General features: G+C 33.5%; 2 protein-coding genes across 3 annotated transcripts in view; one reads left to right on the plus strand and one right to left on the minus strand.

Annotated features, from left to right (window-relative positions):
* Positions 1-21,287, minus strand: part of LOC127061490 (uncharacterized) — a 48,838-nt gene that overhangs the window by 12,692 nt on the left and 14,859 nt on the right. The gene's annotated exons all lie outside the window — the stretch shown is intronic.
* LOC127061488 (angiopoietin-2) overlaps positions 1,053-21,287 on the plus strand; it is a 34,030-nt gene continuing 13,795 nt past the window's right edge. The window contains exons 1-2 of one of the 2 annotated variants that reach the window (XM_050988415.1): positions 1,053-1,991; positions 2,282-2,482. In XM_050988415.1, coding sequence (XP_050844372.1) covers positions 2,310-2,482 — 173 coding nt within the window. In that variant the 5' untranslated portion in view covers positions 1,053-1,991; positions 2,282-2,309. The remainder of the gene's footprint in view (positions 1,992-2,281; positions 2,483-21,287) is intronic. The other variant, XM_050988416.1, reaches the window with a different exon arrangement.

The following is a 21,287-nucleotide window of genomic DNA, read 5'->3' on the forward strand; positions in this document are numbered from 1 at the left end:
TTTTGTCCCTCGAAATGACGTTTTATAGATCGAACGAGTAATATCGATGAAAATATTGCGTATCGAACGATCTCGTTTCCCTTGATTAAACTTCATTCTTGTTCACTTGGAAACAACAACTTTATTACCCTGAAATTATTCTATGAGGAAAGTACGTAATTAAAAATAAAAATCAAGGTACGAGAATGAAATATATAAAATAGTCCTTGGTCAATAGTCCTTGTCTGAAAAATAAATAAATATGACATAATTCATTGTCATATCTATCGCATCAGATCTTACTCTTATTATGATTTGCAATCGCAGTCTCTCTCTTTCTCTCTCTTTCTCTCTCTCTCGTTACAAAAAAACGTTTAAAATATAATTGATAAATTAATATATCAATCAATCAATGTGTCAAATATTTCGTTCGTAGCAGTTACAAGGTTGACGCCGTGCATTCTAATAGGACGAAAGATCTGATGCAAAGAAGAAAAAAAAAGAAAAGAAAAGTACGACGGCAAAATCAAGATTGTTGCACAATCTTTGAAAAAAAAAAGAAAAAAGAAAAGAAAAAGAAAACGAGGAAGAGAAAAAGAAAAGCAAAACAAAAAAAGAAATCAAAATGAAATAATTAAAGTAAATTAAATTATGTACATTATAATTCCGTGAGAGTTTGCCGATAAAAAGAGTTTCCCATAATTAAAACGAAACTCGGCAATACTTTGTTTTCCTCGTTCGGATAACAGCTTGATAAGAAAGACAAGAAACGTCAAAATCGGAATTGCAAAAGAATCATCGGATCGTGTTAACGACGCGGGCGGTCGGTTTTGAGTAACCCCACCCTTTCTTCCTTTTTGAAGAACTAGAAGAGGGGAAGAGGAAAGACGACAGAGAAGGTGGTATAGACTTTGGCGGGCACGGGATCTCGCGTGAAAGTAAGTCTTCCAGTTGACTGAGAACGCGTGTCCACGGTCCTGTCGGTTTGCTTACCTCCGTGAAAGAGAGACACGCCGTATCGAGAGGGTGGGGTAAGGAAGTAAGAAAAAGAGGGAGGTAACACGCGAGAGAGGGAGAAAGAGAGAGAGAAAGAGAAAGAAGAAAAAATAAGAAAAGAAAAAGAGAAGAGAAGAAGAAGGTAGAGGAAGAGAAAGAGGATCTATCTAACTGTAGACAATTACAAAAAGAAGAACACAGTTGTTCGAGTTATTTCGAAGCAACAACCCTACTTTTCCGTCACTACGGTAAACTCTTTCCGTTGGCTACCGGCACAGCGTGTTCTCCCGAGCGTTCGATAGCCCCGGATCGGAGGAGGCTTGTCGTCCTCCTCCCGCGTGCGCCGCGGCCGCACACTCTAAGGGAGACGCGGAAAGCAACCGGCTCGACACTTTGCCAGACGCCGTCTTTCAGGACGGATCGAGAGTAATCGAACGATATCGTTACTTCTTTTTTTTTCGTTTTATCCCGCGTCGCGTCTCGTTTTTTGTTATAGGCCCCATTTTAAATCTCGATCTTTATCTTTGCCCTTCCGTCGAAGTGTGTTACTCGCACTCGTTATTGATCTTTGATCTACGAGTCGTTTTCAGTTTCGATCGATCGATCCATCGATCGATCGATAATTATCGCGTTTAGTCGTCGAAAGAGAAACCGATCAGAAAAAATCGGTAAAAGAAATCCCGTTGAACGTCGAACACGGAGAATGACATTTGATTATAATTACGCGAACCCCTTCGTTATATTTATTCGATAAAAAAGGCAATAACGATTTAGGATTATAAACTCTACTAATACGGAGATCAATCTCTTACGTCAAGGTTAAAAAAGGATCAATAACGTCGCGAGAAAGAGAAGCCGGGTAATACACCGGCTTCGTTCGAACCTGTCGATCCTCCTACCGTGGAGATTCGTACGACGGTTCTTGATCCATCTCGATCGTCGCGAGTGACTTAAACGAGATCTCTTCGATCGTATACGAAGAGAAAAGTGCTCGACGTGGATTTTTGTGACTCGAAGTAAGAATCAAGTGCATATATACAAATAACTGATACTGTCTTTTCTTTCTCTCTCTTTCTCTTTCTCTCTCTCTCTCTCTCTCTTTATTTTTCTCTCTTTCTATTTCTTTCTCTGATCGAATCTTCTACAGTTGGATATATTAAAAAGAGTGACAAGGAGGACGAGTTTGTATAGTGTTTCTCAGCGAAAAAGTGCCGATAACTTTCTCTCTCTCTCTCTCTTTCTCTTTCATTCTCTCTTTCTCCCAATCTTTCTCTTTCTCTCCTTATCTCCTCTCTTCTCTCTCAAGCGGCAACGAGGTCGAGGGTTTCGTGAGTATGAGAGAGGCGGCAATTATCGCCGTTTGCCTCCTGGGCTTCGTCACCGCCGGGAGTCCTAGATTGCCCAGGACCTCTGCGGATCAACGCAATACTCGCAATGCCAGTGTCAACGTTAACAATGTCACCGGGAACTCTCTGCCACCTCCTTCTCGTGGTTCCCAAAGAAACAGGTAATTTCAATTTTGTTTTTCTATTTTCTCTTTTTCCTTTTTTGTTCTCTCTTCCTCTCTCTCTCTCTTTTCTTTTTTTTTTTGATTGATCAACTGTCGTTAAAAAAAAGAGAAGATAAGAGAAGAGGGAAAGAAAAGCTACGATGAATCTCTGTCAATCGAGAAGAAATTCGTTGTGAATGATCGTGAAGTCTGAATGAATATTTTTTATGTGTTTTATATATAGAATTATCTAAATAAGTATTTAATTAAAATAATCAATGTTTGTTCACGAATGAAGGTTTCCACGTACGTGAAAGAGATCGCGTGTAACGAGACTGTTTCGTATCTTCGCAAAGATAGGGTCAACTATCCGTGAAAAAAAGAATATTTAATATATATACATATATACATACATATATATGTATGTATGTATATATGCGTTCATATGTATATATGTGAGTGTATGTTTATACAGAGTAAAGAGTAAAACTGGAACACATGGTCTATACAACAGAATAATTTTTTTAAGATTCGACTGAACGACGTGTAAAAAAATTTTTTATTCATATATATAATATATAAATTAAAAATATATATATCTATATATATATAATATATATATATATACAACGACAGACGGACCGACTCTGCACGAAGGACAGAAAACGCAAGTAAATATGTTACACAGAAAAGGCCGCTCACTTTTGTCATTTCTCTCTCTCTCTCTTTCTCTCTTCTGATCGATATAGTTATCTTAATCATTTCTACAACATACGATTGTCCTTGAAAGTCAACGAAGGAATTTCATCGAGCACTAAGTGTCTATATCTTCGATAATTCTCGTATTACACGCAAGTGGAACGTGCTTTATGTAGAACAACGTTTTATATTAAAAACCAATCAGAGCTCGTTGCTGTACGATATTAATAAATTCCCTTTCTTTATAGTTATACCTCTCACCGTTCGTCTTTTAATTCAGAAGCATTACATTTATGTTACGATACGTTATAAGTATACACATATGTGATATACTTATATTTCTAAGAGGAATTCAATTTTGAAACTCAGAGAGATTTTATATTGCTCTTTCCTCTTCTTCTCCTTCCTCGTTAGAAAGATGCGGAAGTTTCGTGCAATCGTTCGCGCAGAACGTCTTAGAAATTCTTATTAAGACGATGAACTGACGTAACGATCGAAGAGAAAGAGAAAAAAAGAAGGAGATCGAACATTGATAGAAAACAAATTATACATGACTTCCAAAATGATGAAAACTCATACGTGCGTGTATCTCTATATGGCAATAAAATTATACTATATATATATATGAAGAAGAAAAAAGAAAAAAGAAGTAGTTATGATACTACAAATAAAGTCTGAAAACTAAAGTATTTATATTGCTATTGGAATGAACGAGTTATCCGAATGTCCAAGCATAGAAACTGACCTCTCCGTCGTACATGTATACTACTATCTACCGACAAACGAACACCTACTACAAAATGCAATTCGAATGTGCATTACTTCGTTTTGCCTTTGCCGTTCAAACGAGAAAGTATACACGTATGGAGGTACCTTTAGCATGTGTAGATACAGTACGTTCATGACCGTATTGTATTATTGCGACGTCCATAAATTTCGTGCCCGGTGCAGGAAGTAAAAGTTCGACGTTTATTATCCGCCGGCGGTAGATATCATTGCAAATGCAATATTGCATTGTCTAAACATAGTTTTCGATCTCTAATTCTTCGCTTTTCAAGATTAATTCAATTAGAGGATTATCGATCCTTTATTGACTTGATAATAGTCTAATAAAAAAGGAAAAAGAAAAAGAAAACATTCCAAATTAAGAATGAAAGTAAGATTGTACTCAATGTATAAGTTGTAACGATCGGTTGGATTCATTTCTCCAAAAAAGAGAAAAAAAACGCTTCGAAAACGATATAATTAGCGAATTATCGATAGTCTGCTGACTTGAGAATAATTTGATTAAAAGAGAAAAAAAAAGAGAAAGGAGAAAAAAGATAAAAACTAAAAATGAATAAAATTGTATGTATAAGTCGTAATGATTTGGTTTGAGTTTGAATGTGTTCAAAAAAAAATAAATAAATAAATAAAATAAAATAAAATAAAAATAACGTTCCAAATACAACTCCGAGATACCTTGTCCCTATAAAGCTGTAACCGCAGCTTCGTGAATCATACAAAACCACAATACACAGTATGCGGTATTCTGCGTGTAACGGACGGGGTGAATGGGTGGTTTCGTGGTCAATGTATAAATAATAGGATCTCGCCGTGACACGAAAGTATATGCTTGGGTTATAACAATGTACTTCGTGCGGGAGTTCAAAACGAAAAAAAAGAAAAGAAAAGAAAAGAAAAGAGAAGAGAAAAAGAAAACACGTGTTCGAGTAGAGGAAGATCGTGAAGAGGATCGAGGATCGAGGATCGACGAGGATGCAATATATCGATCGAGATTCCTCGATCGAACGTCACGATCCAAGACGAATATGTGCACACACACACACACACACACATAAATATATTTATCCACGTACTCGACGTTGCAAAATATTCTGACTTCGTGTTTTATATCGTTTTGCGATAGACACACCATCTTTCTCTATTTATCTTTTTATCAAGATTTTTCTAATCCTATATGTAGGTGAGATAGGTAGATACAATAAATAAATACGCCTATGTAGGCCGACTTACATATGTATCGATATATTCATGAAACGAATAACGAGTTGACGGAGAACGTAACGTTTCGATTTTACGAGAATACCTTACTGGCTTCTCGATATCTCGTAACACGAGAATTAAATAATAAGCGTTTAATTACTATTATGTAAGAGAGGACTCGATTTTAAGGAGGCCGTGTTACCTTTCCACGCATACGCCTGCCTGGTCACTGCCACTCGATGTCGTGGGAATAAAATCATTATCCTCTGAGACGTAACGTAACGGTATATATATATATATATATATATAATATTTTATAGTTCGAGACAGGTAATATAATCGAAACGATTTTAACGAAACGTTCATATCATCCTTCATTATCCATACTATTTTAAAATATAAAAATCTTATTAAATGAATAATATAAAAAACGTAATATCGATCGATACAAATCAATAATAATTAATCTCGTATCTATATGAAAAGGAGACAAATATATAAATATGATATGTACCTGCACTTAAAGAAACTTACTTACTTACTTACTTAAGAGATACGATGTGATCGAAAAGAACATATTTTAACGAAACGTTCGTATAACATTCTTCCTTCGTTATTTATTATTATATTATTAAAATTAAAGAAAAGAAAAATCTTGTTAAACGAATAATGCGAATAATATAAAAAAAACGTAATATCGATCGATACGAAATCAATAAGAATTATTCTTATACCTATACGAGAAAAGAAGACACACACACGCACACACACGCATGTATATATACATACTTACATAAATATATGTACCTACACTTAAAGAGAGACGTACTTAAGAGATACAGTGTGACTGAAAAGGACGTCATAATTCAAGTTCGCCCTTATTTGTCAAAATCATGTTCGACTCGAACCGAAGACTCACTCACTCACTCGGTTGAGGAGGAATAAGGAGAAGAGGGAGAACGAACACCTCGCAATAATTTATTTCCAGTTCCTCTCTTGCATCTTTGCCTCGATCACGCGTGAAAGAAAGAAAGAAAGAAAGCAAGAAAGAAAGAAAGCAAGCAAGCAAGCAAGTAAGAAAGAAAGCAAGCAAGCAAGTAAGAAAGAAAGCAAGCAAGAAAGCAAGCAAGAAAGCAAGAAAATAAAAAAGTGAGAAAGAAAGCAAGCAAGTAAGAGAGAAAGAAAGAAAGAATGAAAGAAAGAAAGAAAGAAAGAAAGAAAGAAAGAAAAATATACGATCGGCTGGAAGAGATAGCCATACCTCTCGTTATGTAAATGGCCTATAACCGTATGGTAGGTCTCAACGGTCTGTGCCTTCGATTATGAAACGTTTAACGCGCGCCACGCGTGTACCGAACTCGTCGTTGCTGTTGTAACTTGGCACGCACCAAATGTCAATGACATTAACTTTTCATACCGCGCCCCATCGATCTAACACGATAGATCATAGCCCGTTTATTTGTCTGTCTATCTGTCTATCTGTCTGTCTTCCTTCTCGTTTATTTCGATTCTTCCTTAATACAGTGAATTTATCATAATGCAGATTCTCAACGACGATCGACGCACAATTTTATCCGAACTTTCACGTTTCGAATGTATTTTTTTTCTTTTTTCTTTTTTGCTTTTTTTTTTCTTCTTAAAAATTTCTAATACGTTATACGTAATATTTTAGAACGTTAGAATTTAAATGCGATTTATCATTAGCACGTTTGTCAATTTGATAGATATTTAATTGAAAGAAATATATATATGTATATTTTTTATAGTTTGTTCGATTTAAAAAATAGTAAATTAACGAAAAGATAGGTTTTTAGTTGGTATTATTCTGACAATTATGATATCGGCAATTGTGAAAGAAGAAATTTAATATTCGTCATTTTTTTGACGCGTCTGGTATATCGTCCTAGTTTTAAAACTATAGTTTTACTTTCTAAAGTATAATTATGACAATAAATTCTTTTATATCTTTTCTAAATATATAAAAAGTTATATAAAGATGAAAGTATGAAAAGTATACGAAAAAAGTTGTGAACTTTGAGAAGTAAACATTGACTCGTGCAAAATTAATTTGACGGTCAATGCGTTAATGATATGAAGAAAAAAAATAAATAAAAAGAAAAAAAAAACAAATAGAAAATATTCAAAGGAACAAACATATTAAAATAATTACATAAGAAGAAAAGGAAACCTTCTTTCGAGTCTTATCTCTTCTTTTTCTTTTTTTTTCTTAATTTTATTTTTCTACGAAGGTTTATTTTCATCTCCTTTTCTTCTTATTACATTTTCATTTCAGTTATTTATTTGCTCAAAGTATAAATCTCGCACCATTTAGATATGTTCCAATCGAGGTAACCGAGAGTTTGTTAAATCATTAAATCGTTAAATTAATTTCCAATTTAATGCGAAAGAGCAAGCAAACGTTTTCCTACTTCGCAATATTTGGATCTAATGTAAAAGCTTATAAGTTACGGGCAGTTATACGTACGCAATACGAATTACGGAAAGTTCGCGTATCATTTAATATAGTGGCAAGTAACTCGATTTAGTAATTTTTCTTTTCTTTTTTCTTCTTCTTCTTCTTCATCGGTCACTTTCTCGCGCGACCTTTAATTTATCGGCACAGTTAAAACGACGTGCAATCGCAGAGAAATTATCGATAAGAAGTATCCTCCAATCTAATTCTACCGATGCGTAATCGCAAATTGGATTTCCTTTTAAAACCAATTAGAAGAGATAGAAAAAGAAAGATAGATAGATAGAGAAAGAGAGAAAGAGAAAGAGAGAGAGAGACAGACAGACAGACAAACAGACAGACAGACAAATAAAAAAGATATAAGAAATGTAGAAGCTATGACATTTGATGCGTCGAAAGTCAATATCCGATATTGCATCGTGGTAAAAGTCACAAAAAAAAGAAATACATCGAATGTTAGAGGAGAGTGTTATGTAAGATGTACCATGAATCTCGTTAATGTCGAATGCAAACTATAAAGTAACTAATTAGCAACAATCTAACTAATTTTTTTAAATACTAAACGATCGACGTATCTATAAAGAAAGAGAAAGAAAGAAAGAGAAAGATATAGAGAGTCGATTTAAATTAGAAATTCGATTAAAAGTAGAAATTTCTAAACTTGTATTAGATAAGAATGAAAAACGTTCCATATTTAATGAATGTAAATAATTTCACTCAAGCTTCGTTGATAATTAATCGAAATCGATCGTTCGTAAGATCGATATTTCGTAAGAACAAACTACAGTTTTAAGGAGATGGATATATAAATACTTCTCGATAAGATTAATTGATTTCAATACGTCACTTCGTTCTAATGAACTAGAATGAACTCGGTATCATTGTATCAATGCGGCGGCAGCTTTTATCCTTTAGCAAGCTTTAAGAAGAACGAATGAGAAAGGCGACATTAGTGTATATACAACATCGAAGGCTATCGTAATCGACTGACGGATTCGAAGCCTTCGCAAAGTATACATTATACACTATATAACATACATACATATCCATATATATATATATATATATATATATATATATATATGTATGTATGTATGCATATTACACGTTCTCCCTATTTCAACGTTACCTTGCCGAGGGACTCCGGAGATCGACGATCGCCAGAAGCATCGTGTCTCGATCTTTTCATCTCCGAATTTCTTCATCCATTGGTTTAAAGTCTTACTAACATAAGAGTACGATACGACGAATGAAACTAAAACGAAAAAGAAAGAGAAAAAGAAAAATATAATACGAGCCACGCGACCCATTTAACAGCAACTTCGATCGATCATTACGAATCGACAAAAGCCGCCCACGAATGAATATCTTTCTCTCTCTTTCTCTCTCTTTTTTTTCTTTTTCTCTCAATGGTTCAGTTTCGTACCACCTGTATAATATAATTTCGCTTTGTGAAATGACATAATTCTCTGACGTTACTGAACCACAAAGCGACAACGACAGTTTTTATCCTTGAAACTGTAAACAGCGTCGGAAGTCGGTCGTACTTTTTATTCTCTCCTTAAAGTATGCTATGCGGTTGTTGTCATATAATAGTCGGGCCACGACAAAAGCAAGCATCGAGTTAAAAATCGACATTTCCCGTTCTTACCGGTTGCCTTATATAAATTATAAAGATACGAAGGACGTAAGAAGAAGAAGAAGAAATGAAAAGGAGGAGTTAAAAGAGGAGAAGGAGGAAGAGAGGAAGGAGCATGATCGAGAAAAGAGTAGACGATGGTAGTAATGGTGATGATGATGGTGGTGATGGTGATGGTGATGGTGATGGTGATGGTAATGGTGGTGGAGGAGGCATACGCGAGCTCTCGATATATCGTACTCGATTCCGTGAATCGTCCCTTTCTCCAACACGTAGATCACGTTCGCACAAGTACTTTCGTTCTCTTGCCGGAGAGCGCAAGGAGCCGTAAAAGCGGTTCTTACATAATCGCAACCTGTCCTCCGGACAATCCGGTCTCCTATATACGCGTCATATATACGCGTGTATGCGTCAAACGTTACGTATGTTATAATAAGAAAGGTCCTGAAAACGAATTATACCAAATTCGAATTTTCCCGCAATTTTTCACGACAACCATTCTTATGTCGAATCTCTGTCCCACGTGATAGTAATCTATATCTAATAATAAGCGGGAAATTTAAATCAACTTGGGCAAAATCAATGTGGACATTAACGATTGGATATATTTATATATACAATCGTTAATATATATATATATATATATATATATATATATATATATATATGCATGCAAAAAGAGTAGGTCGAGAGAGCTATGGAGAAGTAAACCATGTATAATACCGATACGTTCAAACACTAAACCCACGCATCTTTCTATATAGAATTTATAATAGAAGGTAAATAATTTCTTATCGTGTTAACATACTATATAGAAACGTTGAGTGAAAATAGCTCATCGGAGAGTAGCGAATGGAAATGAAATGTTATACTTAAACGTGTATACTTATCATTCTTTTCTATATGTCCACGTCCTATTTAATTTTTATCCTTTATTTCTAACCAGCCGTTGGTATAATCGTTACCTCTATACGTTTGCCACGTGGAACAGTTATAATCAAGAAGAAAATAAAAGATCACCTTCAGAATAGTTATATATGCGTGCATTATATACATCAAATACGCGTACACGTACCACACTATATGTACGTGTGTACGTACGCATACATGTACAATCGTATTCATGGACGTAACACGAGAAAGATATATAAAACGATATTACCGCAAAACGTGGGGTGTGTTTGCGGTTCTTTCCCTTTCTTTCTTGACGTTTGTTAAGAACGAATAAATAGACGTATACGATATATACAGCATACTAATAGAATTCGATGCGTTATCCGTCTTCGTCCTTCGATAAATCGCAACGTAAGACTGCGTGACACGTTCGATCATTTCTCTGTTTTTTTTCTCTTCTTTTCTTTTCTTTTCTTTTTGTAATCAGTACGATACTTAGAACGGTGTATCTAAAGAGGTAATAGTATTAAAAGTCATGTTTCCTCAGAGATTAGAATCGTTGAAAATTTCATTACGTATACAACAGCACAATTCGATTATATGTACGAAAGCTTCTAAACGACATGGTTAATAGTGCTTTGCCCTCGCAAACAGAGAGAAAGAGAGAGAAAGAGAGAAAGGTAAAGAGAGAGAGAGAGAGAGAGAGAGAGCGATACATGGCAAATAGAAACGATACAGAGAGAATGTATATACGAATATCGGTGAGGTGCCCGATTGGTGAAAGTGCACGCGCGGGTGCAACGCGCAAAACGACTTCGTGTGTGTCTACTTCCCTTCGTCCTCGAGTTCGCCTTCTCCCTTCGCTTTTTACATCGATTTCTTCGAGGCACGACCTCGCATGTGCCGCCGCACACGGCACATGTCACGTCGATCCGCTTACTTTGATCGGCTACAAATCTTATTATACGCATACGTATGTATCCCGTGTTTTATTTATATGACAATTACACGATTATATAATATCTATCTTTCTTTATATAGATGATATTTTCGATTTGTATATATATACGTATGTGTGATTGTCTGTGGGTAAGAGAGAGGGAGAGAGAGAGAGAGAGAAAGAGAGTCGATGGAAAAGTCGACGAGAAAATTAAAAAAACGTCCAAATTTTTGAAGAACATTCGTTTCTATGATTTCATACAACAACGTCGAAAGGAATGAACTTTACTTAAACGATGCGTTCATACAAATCATATTGTAAGACGTGAAACCTGACACGAGATACCAACGTAATTGCTATTTATCTCTGACGCAAGATTCGACGATAACCATCCAACAGAAACAGCAACAGTAACAGCAACGCATGTTGCTTATAAGAGTCTGTTAGAAAGGAGCGTGTGCCCTCGATTTGTAAGAACTCGATGCAATTTTCGTTTCCTTCGCTTATAATAATAATAATAATGATGATAATGATAATAATAATAAAAACAAAAAGAATTAATAATAATAGAAATAATAATAATAATGATAATAATAATATCAATAAATTCGAATCGATTTAATGTAATAAATCACTCAAAGAGAAAATTAATTATCTCCTTGTCAGTTTTTTTTTCTTTTTCTTCTTCTTTTTTTTTTCTTCATATTCCTCTTTCCACCTCTCCCACCTTCAAGTTTATCGTCAAATTGTAGAAACGAAGAAGTAATGATCGAGACCGACCTTAATACGTTTCTCTCATTGTTTTATACTTCGTTTATAATTCTCATCTAACGACGTATCCAGAACGAGCCATCTTTCGATTTACTCAGATAAATTATATGTCTGATAAAAGGACCGTGTCCCATGTGACTCCTTTCTTTCGTTCGTATCTTTTCGATTCCTACTATGACCTTCGCAAATTGCACTATCATTACGTTCCTTGTAAATACAAAAATAAAACATACGCACGCACTGTGTATATTTGGATAAAGTATATGTATGATGTAAAAAAAGAAAAAAGAAAAAAAAATGTTTCTTAATATTACGTGAATCGGCGAAATACATTAGGTATCACGTATTAATAAAAGCGTTCCATTAACATCCTATAAACTTTACGGAAGTAATATTTCATTTATAGGAAATATATTATATCCCTGAGCTAATTTTGAGTTTGAAAAAGGTGAAAGCGCGTCCCCGAGTCGCGGTTTATCCATCGAGTAAAAGACTGGTTTTGCGTAGAAACCTACAAGTTATCGTGGATCGTCCTCATTCATTTCGCTTTCGAAAGCAAAGTTCATTTTTTATTGTAGAAAATGGACCGTGCCGAGATGACGATGATCTCGACTAAAACGTTTAAGTATCGAGTTGACAAGTTGAGAGAGAGAGACAGAGAGAGAGAGAGAGAGAGAGAGAGAGAGAGAATCAGAACGTATCTATCAGAGTTAATCAAAATTTTCTAGGTGTATCAAAAGTCTCTAAGTTTTTAATCTTACGATTCAAATTATAAAAAAAAAAGAAGGAATTAGTCTAAAAAGTTTCAAAAAAATGTAGAGATAATTGATTTTCAATTATCACGAGTAGAAACTTTTGGTCCACCCTGTACTTTGTTACATTCCTAATCGTCGTAGTCGAAATATTTTCGTGAGCGTGTAAATACAAGGATAAGAGAGAAGGTGGGAAAATTTCTCATGCAGATCAAGCAGACATAGGCACGCGAGTTACTTTAAAAAGAAGGAATCTGATCCAATTCGCAGCTAAAGCTGTTTTACCCAATAAATCGAGTCCTAAGTTTGGTCCAATCCTTTTCTTTCGTGTCTTTAAAGGCATACCTATACCCGAATTAGCAATTATACGGATTCCTTTGCGATCGATCGATCATATAAAGTATAAGAGTAAATACCGATGGTTAACGTGATATCCATTTGGAAACGTTATATACCGGAAGGCTAGATCGATCAGATACAAAGACAAATACTCAAGAGTTCAAAGTTAGATAATCGTTATAGACATTTTTCAAATTTTTCTTTTCTCTTTTTTCTTCTCTCTCTCTCTCTCTTTTTATTTTTATACTCCGTTAAATGTTGTACATTTTTATCTCCTATTTTATAATTTTTTTTTTTTAATTAACATAACATAACGCATTGAAATTTTTTAGATTCACTTTCTCAACGAAAATTAGTTTCTTACGTGAGATATCTATAAAAAAAAAAAAAGAAGAAACCACATATTTCGATTCGTCGATCGATCGATCGATCGATCACAACTCGATCACAAGTTCGACGAAGATCGATAGCAAACCGGCCACCAATCGTACGCTTCCAACGTATTACGACCGCAAAGGAAAGCGTTTTCTAATATTTTCACTCGATAATGGTTTCCTTCCTCTTTCTCCGTCCCGATAGAGACGACAGAGATAATATACGTCGCGGCTAGTTGCGTCGGCGTTCGTGATACTCGATCGAAAGCTAACCGGAGTTACTATAAAGTCGGCCTCGCGAATTATTCGCAGCAAGCAAACGCAGAAAAATAGAAACAAAACGAGAGATCGAAAGGATTATAGAGGACACGGACGTTCGTTTAACCGTAATGGTCTTCTGACCTACATTTACGTATATGTTCTTGTAAACATTTCATCTAACATCTAAAAAAAAAAAAAGGAAAAAAAAGCGTTAACATGTATTTTCTCACAAAAATATTTTAAGCTGATTTATAAGTAACATCAAGAAAAATTCCACCATTTCGTTCGAAACTAATGAAAAGGAAAAATTATTACGTATAGATAAAAAGAAATATTCTAAATGTTATTTCGAACAAACGGAAATATAAGATTTATTAACGTCCAAGTGAAAAGTAAAATTTTACAATTATTCTAAACAAATTGAAATAGTAAATATTATTTATAAACGAAAAGAAATATTCTAAAATTGATTCAAACAGATATAAAGATGAATTATCCTGTGTTCCTAATAACGCGCACAGACGATTGATACGATGTTAATGAATAGAATTTAGAAAAAATAGAAAAGAGAAGAAAAATTATTTTTTTTTTTTTTTTCAAGGAAAATATTTAAACCGAACGATAACGCGTCGATGTAGATCAAACGCCGACGCAGAACTTTCGTAATTGTTAGAAAAAAGAAAAAAAAACTATTAGCGATTATATCGACATAGTGTAAAACGAAATTACGTTCACCCATAATCCTTACATAATTTATAACGGACCAAGTAATTTTTCGTGCCAACCAAAAACGACGACGTTGAAATTTCCTAATAGGCGATAAAATAGAGCTACAAATTTCTTGCGAATCTTAGAGAATATAATCTCCTATCTCTTTTTCTATCGAATTGAAAATGTTACGAGAACGAATTTTGTTGCTTTCGAAAAATAAGAATATCGCTTAATAACACTTGGAACATTCTCAAGATGGAATGTGTTAAAGATATATTTTCTCGTATGACAAATCGACCGAACCGAACAACGAACTCGCGTGGCCGCGATACGCTCGATTAATTTATCGAGTATAATATATATATATATAAAATATTATCGATATCTATATATCTTTCTCCCTTCCTTTCTTTTTACTTCTCTCTTCTTTCTCGCTTTCCCTAAATCATGCGATAAATTATGTTAGCTAACTAGTTAGTTAGATAAACGGACGACAATTTCATTCGATGAAAAAGCGCGGAATCGTGAAAATTCAGTGGAAAGACGGTTGTCACGTTGATGATTAAAAAAAAAAAAAAAAAAAAAAAGAAAAAAGGGAGAGAAAGAAACAAGGAAAATAGTAAACATTGTGAATGTAACAATACGATTGCATAAGATCCACGAAGAATTTCCGAAAGAATTCCGAAATGGGGAAACGGACGTGCTACATATGTGTGCTGTGTCCGTTTAGATATGGAAGGTAGTTTTTGTACGCTTAAAAAGGTATGTGCTTACCTTCCCCAACGAATCGTGGCACTGGTAATGTACTTTACGACGATTTAACACACTCGACTATTGCATTATTTGATTTACGATAACTTCGTGGACTTCGTGACTTACGTTAGTATAGAGGACAGACGTAATAATGAGTTTTTAATTAAAGGAGATTCGAGAGACGGTGTCGATAGATTTATCTTGATATTATCTAACTAAAAAGAAAAAGAAAAGAAAAAGAGAGAAAGAGAAAGAGAGAATAAGAAAATGTATCTAATAGATAATTTATCGTATTACATCATTTAATGATAATAATATCTGTAAGAAAATTAAATTGTAAACATACGCAACAATTGCTATTGCCAAATATCTAAATTATTTAGTAACACGCACAAGTAAATAACAGTGAAATTTTTCAAAGGAATATTCAACTAGAAAAAGAAACACGAACGAAGAAAAAGAATGCGAATCGAACTAACGACGCGCTTTGCATAATCCCACCGGGTGAAATTATTTGCAAACGTTGTTACTTACTACTACGAAGCGTCGTGACTTTGAATGCGCTTCTTGCACCGCAACGAATGGAAGTAGATACTAGTACGAGCTATCATCATTATTTTCAACGTTAGAAAGTCGGTAGAACGCGTAACTACTGATACAACCCGCGACAGGAAACAACACTACACGCGACAACTTTCCTTGAGATTTCGTTAAGTTAATTGACGATTAATGATCGCCACGTCTATTTCCATCGTTGATGATGATTTAAGCTTTAGTACGTGAGATTTTATGTAACAGAAATATTTCAAGTTCAAGAATAGCCTTGATTATGGAAATATCTCTCTTTCTTTATATATATATATATATATATATATATATATATATATATATATATATATATATCGTCCGCAGTACTTTTAGAAACCTACATGGAATAGCGTGACGCTTGAGAGGGTCATTTAAATTGTAAATGCAAAGTGGTGTATATATCCGACATAATGCCTAATACTAATACTAGATAATAATACTAAAAATGATAATAAGCATCGAGTTTCCCCTTATATATCAACATTATATCACTGTAAGAATATTTTTCTATTTTTTCGTTGTAAAAAAAGGAAAATGGAAAAGAAAAATTATCTTCCAATTGATCTTATTCTAGAGACATTTGTATACTTATTCTTTCTAATAACGAATAATGACAAACATCTTACAATACTTTTGTATGTTAACCTGATTGTAAGATCGATATCAATTTAGAAATAGTGATATTTGTATTTATTTTTATTTTAAGAACAGAATGAAAAAGAAAGAGAGAGAGAGAGAGAGAGAGATAAAGAGAAATAGCATAAAATATTTCTTGTAATAAGAATCGCGAGAGTTATCCCTTTGTATATTAACTTGATCTAATAGAAGATCAATCTCACTCTAGAAACAGTAACATTTTTATTTTAAAAAGAGAAAGAAAGAAAGAGAGAGAGAGAGAGAGAGAGAGAGAGAGAAATACTATAAAATATTAAAGTAGTAATAATAATACTACACAATAATAATAATAATAATTACAATAAAAATCGCTAGAGTTATCCCTTTGTATATTAACTTGATCTAATAGAAGATTAATCTCATTCTTATAAATGGCTAAGGGATATTACAATTTGGAATTGTTCGTGCCACCATTCCTCTCTCTTTCTCTCTCCCTTTCTTATCGCGAGGAGGTCAAGTCGGCGAATTACGATTAAGTCTCTCTCTCTCTCTCTCTCTCTTTTTCTCTTTCTGTCTCTAATCTTCGAGCATCGATATACTCTCTCGGCGATCTCAGCGGACTCGCATAAGGCGCAACGAACTCAGTGAACGAATGGCCGGAGTGATCAAAGAGAGGGAGACCTGGATCGAGAACCGGTCTTTGAGCGATATTTTTTTCGAGCTTCCTTTCGCCCAGGAGAATTTCCATTTTTCAAACTCGCGCGAGCGTGAGCAACTAACACGTATATGCACACGAACGTACATACGTACTACTAATACACGAACACGCGTAAATACATATACACGCGTATACTCACACACATACAGTACACTAATATAAATAGTATTAGAACGATAAAGTATCTAATAGTTGCGTGGAACATTTTCGAGTCGAAAGCGGAGCATTAACACGTTGGTCGAATAATGCTCGAGCATCGATCGTTCCTTTCTACGAGTCACCCGTACGATTCCTGTCTACGAAAGGTTGCAATAAATCACGCTTAAGAAGCGTAAATACGCGTCACGTCGATACCACTACTGTCACCGATCGTGTCGAATCACTTACCTCAAATGTCACTTACGACACGATATACATATATTCACTTATCCCACGATTATTTCTATTTCTAACATCGAATTAGTTCTTAGTACATCTTTCTACATCTTCCGGTTGATCCTTTTTAAATACATACTCGTATATATACATATATATAGATTTGTATACACACATATGTAGATACTAATTAATAGTCATTTGTAACTTCTGGTTTCTCGATAAATGGATTCGTTAATAGATCGATTGAAAGCTCGAAAAAGAATGTTTTTAATTACGTCGTTAAATTTTATCCTCCAATTCTTTTTTTTATTGCTTGTTTATCTTGTACCTTTTATTATCGTTTGAACGTTCTCAAGGTAGATAAACGAATGTTTCAGATATCATGAAATTTTTAGTTATCCTATTCATTTGATATTAGTCAAAGATATTGTACCATTTGGTTAAGTAACGTACTACATAATCGCAGCTAGGATAAGTTCGATAATTCACCCACGATATTTTCTCCAATCTATCGACGAATAATTTAATTGGTACCTTCGATGCTCAAAGAAGATCAACAGGATCAAAGAAAGCGAATGTAGTGATTACGATGCAATACCTAGTCTAACGTAAGAGCTTCTTGATCTATACTGATTAACTCATTTCGATAATATTTGAGAAAGAAAAGAAAAAAGAAATAAAAGTAACATTAATGCATGTAATATTTATTTTTTCTAAACGCACTTTATATACCAATGATGTTTAAATAGATTAAGCTTTAATAAAATAAATAGATAAATTAAAACGTAATAAAAATGAAATAATTATTTCTCATCGATATATTCTATTTTTCATTCAATGCGTAATATTATCATATTAAATGATTATAAAATACAGTGATATTTTCTACCACTGATATTAATGATACATAGATCTAAATCAGAGAAATAAATGAATTCCACAAAATAAAAAAAAAATTGAGCCGATTATTCTTTTTATAAATACATTCCATTATCATAATAAACGATAATAAAAGCGACAAAATTCTATAATATTTCTCACTACTGATATTAATCAAATATAGAAATATCGCTCAGAGGAATAAATCAATTTGACAAAATAAAAAAATGAGAAAGAAATGAAATAATTATTTTCACGAATACATTCCATTAAAGTATTAAACAATGATAATATTAAAACGATGTCATATTTATTAGTATTGATATATATAATATATATATATATATATATATATATATATATATATCATATTCAGAATAGATCATAATTAGATACTAAATTTGAAAGATAACAAATAATAGCCAGTACAGATATATATATTTATGCATATAGAGACATACTGTTGGTAACACCGAAAGGGAAACGCGAAATCTTGCAATTTGGAGAGGCTAAAGCAGTCTCGTTTAGCCCGAGGGCAAAATTTCGGCAAAGTATACCGATTCGATCTCGTAACGAGCGGCTGCAACGCGAACCGATCATCTTGTAATGGCGTTGCGTGTCGGCCTTCGCCATCGTGTCGTGGTCATTTTCGTCTACGTCTTCGTCTTCGTCTTTATCTTCGTCTTCGTCTTCTTCGTCTTTTTTATCGTCTTTATCGTCATCATCGTCATCTTTGTCGTCGTCGTCATAGTCATCGTCATCGTCATCGTCATTGTCGTTGAAGTGAAAAGAAACAGGATAATTGCAGACATATTATATATATATATATATATATATATATATATATACATATGTGTGTGTGTATGAATATGTATGTATGTATGTATATACATATGTATAGTACGAGCAAAACCTCCTACAAAAATCCATTGCGCAAATTTAACGATGCCACCAGCTCGTCAATTCTCCTCTTCTTTTGAGTACATAACGATAACCGGTGGAAATTCAGTGAAGAGAGATCACCAAGCAACTGTAAATTTTACAAATTGTTTCGACGATATTTTCTAGAAAAAGAGAGAAAGAGAGAAAAAAAAGAGAAGATCTTGATCATTATATTCGAGCATGGCGCCACTCATGGAGAAGTTTCATGTATATGAAATTCACGAAATTGTATGTGCATAATGTCTCTTAATTTGCATTCTTTCTCTTTTTTTCTTTCTTTTTTTCCTACTTACTTCTGACTCATCGTCTCTGTTCATCGTTTACACTCTCTCTCTCTCTCTCTCTTTTTCTCTATCTATCTTTCTTTCTTTTTTTCTTTTTCTTTTCATTATTTACATAAATCATGTATAAAGCATGCCTACTCATCTCCGGAACCATACACTCGTTACCTAATTGGGTGTGTGACTCTTGTAAAAAGCAATCTCGAAGGATCTCGAAAGAAAAGAATAAAAAAAGAAATAAAAAAAGAAATAAGTTTCACTTATAAAGCTACAAGACGAAGCTATTCTCTTTCCTACAAAGATGTCACACATGCACGCATATACACATACACACACACGCACACTATAAATAAGTGGACGGAGCAGAAAGTTTTTATCGCTCATCTTCGTAACTGTATAACGGATCATTTTTTAACTACCGAAATTATAAATCGCCTCATTAGGTATGGACGACGATTTTAGAAACGGTATAACAAGATACTACATCGAAATAAGATTTAACGAGATAATTGTTCGTTTAATTTCGTTTCATTTCATTTTTTTACAGGTCCCTTTATAAATAGATATGTAAACTGTCCTCGTTATTATATTATCAAATATAAAAATATAAAAAGAAAGAGATAGAGATAGAGAATAGAAAGAGTCGGAGAAAGAGAGAAAATAAAATAAAAGAGACGGTAATAAAATTTTACGAATGTACATACGTACATTACATATATATACACACGTACATGTACATATACACACACACATATATATACACATATATACATATGTATATCAATATCGATTCGAGGCAACGTTCGTTAACACCTTCTACTTTCGAGTAACATTAGAAAATAAGAGAGATCGTAGATAAAATGAAAATTCGTAATCACGGAAACAATGATCCTTTCTCCGTCTGACGTTTCTTCCATAGGCGTGAAACACTGGTTTTGTTACGCTCGAGATACTTGCGAGCATTCAAATTACCATAATTTAATCGTATTATGTTTACACTTATTGTTAGGAACGTGTCATGTGAGGATGCAAACTACGAGAGAATCGATTCTCTTCAGCTTTCACTACTTTCGATAACCCCATGCATATGAATCGAACGAAACTCGAAACTCGAATTTAAGAACGGTCCATTCGAGAAGATCGATTACTAAATATATTTAATATATTAATCTCTTCGTCTCTCTCTCTCTTTCTCTCTCTCTCTCTCTCTGTTTCTTTTTGAATTTTTTTTTTATACAGTTAAATATAATAAAAATTCCAATTATAAATAAGTGTCTAAAAGAAAATCAAATAAATAGATTGTAAATGAATTTCTCTTCAAATGTCTTCTCTAAATCATATTTATAAATTATTTGTTAAAATCTAATTATAAATATTAAATTCCTTTTAGTTTTATACTTCTCTTGAATCGAACTCTTTTACGCGATCAATAAACGTGACAATTACAAGTAGAAATAATAAAATAAATTAAATAAAAAAAGAATAAAACGAAAAATTCATTCTGTGTAAACAAGATTATTCGTTAAGAAATTTATTAGATATCAATATTTCGTTCTTCTCTTTTTTACAATTTTACGAATCAATAAACATGATAGTTACGAATGTAAATAAAAGAAATAAAACATAATTCAATCCTCTGCAAATTAAAACATTTATACATACATATAAATGACTTTTTAAAGTCTTCTACTAAATAAATAATTCCATTCGAATTAATTAGTTTTTTTTTCTTCTTTTTCTTTTCATTTCTACAATTCTTTCCTATGAAACTATTTGCCATGATCAATAAATATGATAATGTCCAATATAAATAACAAAAAAAAAAAAAAT

Source organism: Vespula vulgaris, chromosome 2, assembly GCF_905475345.1.
Source record: "Vespula vulgaris chromosome 2, iyVesVulg1.1, whole genome shotgun sequence".
Taxonomy (NCBI): Eukaryota; Metazoa; Arthropoda; class Insecta; order Hymenoptera; family Vespidae; genus Vespula; species Vespula vulgaris.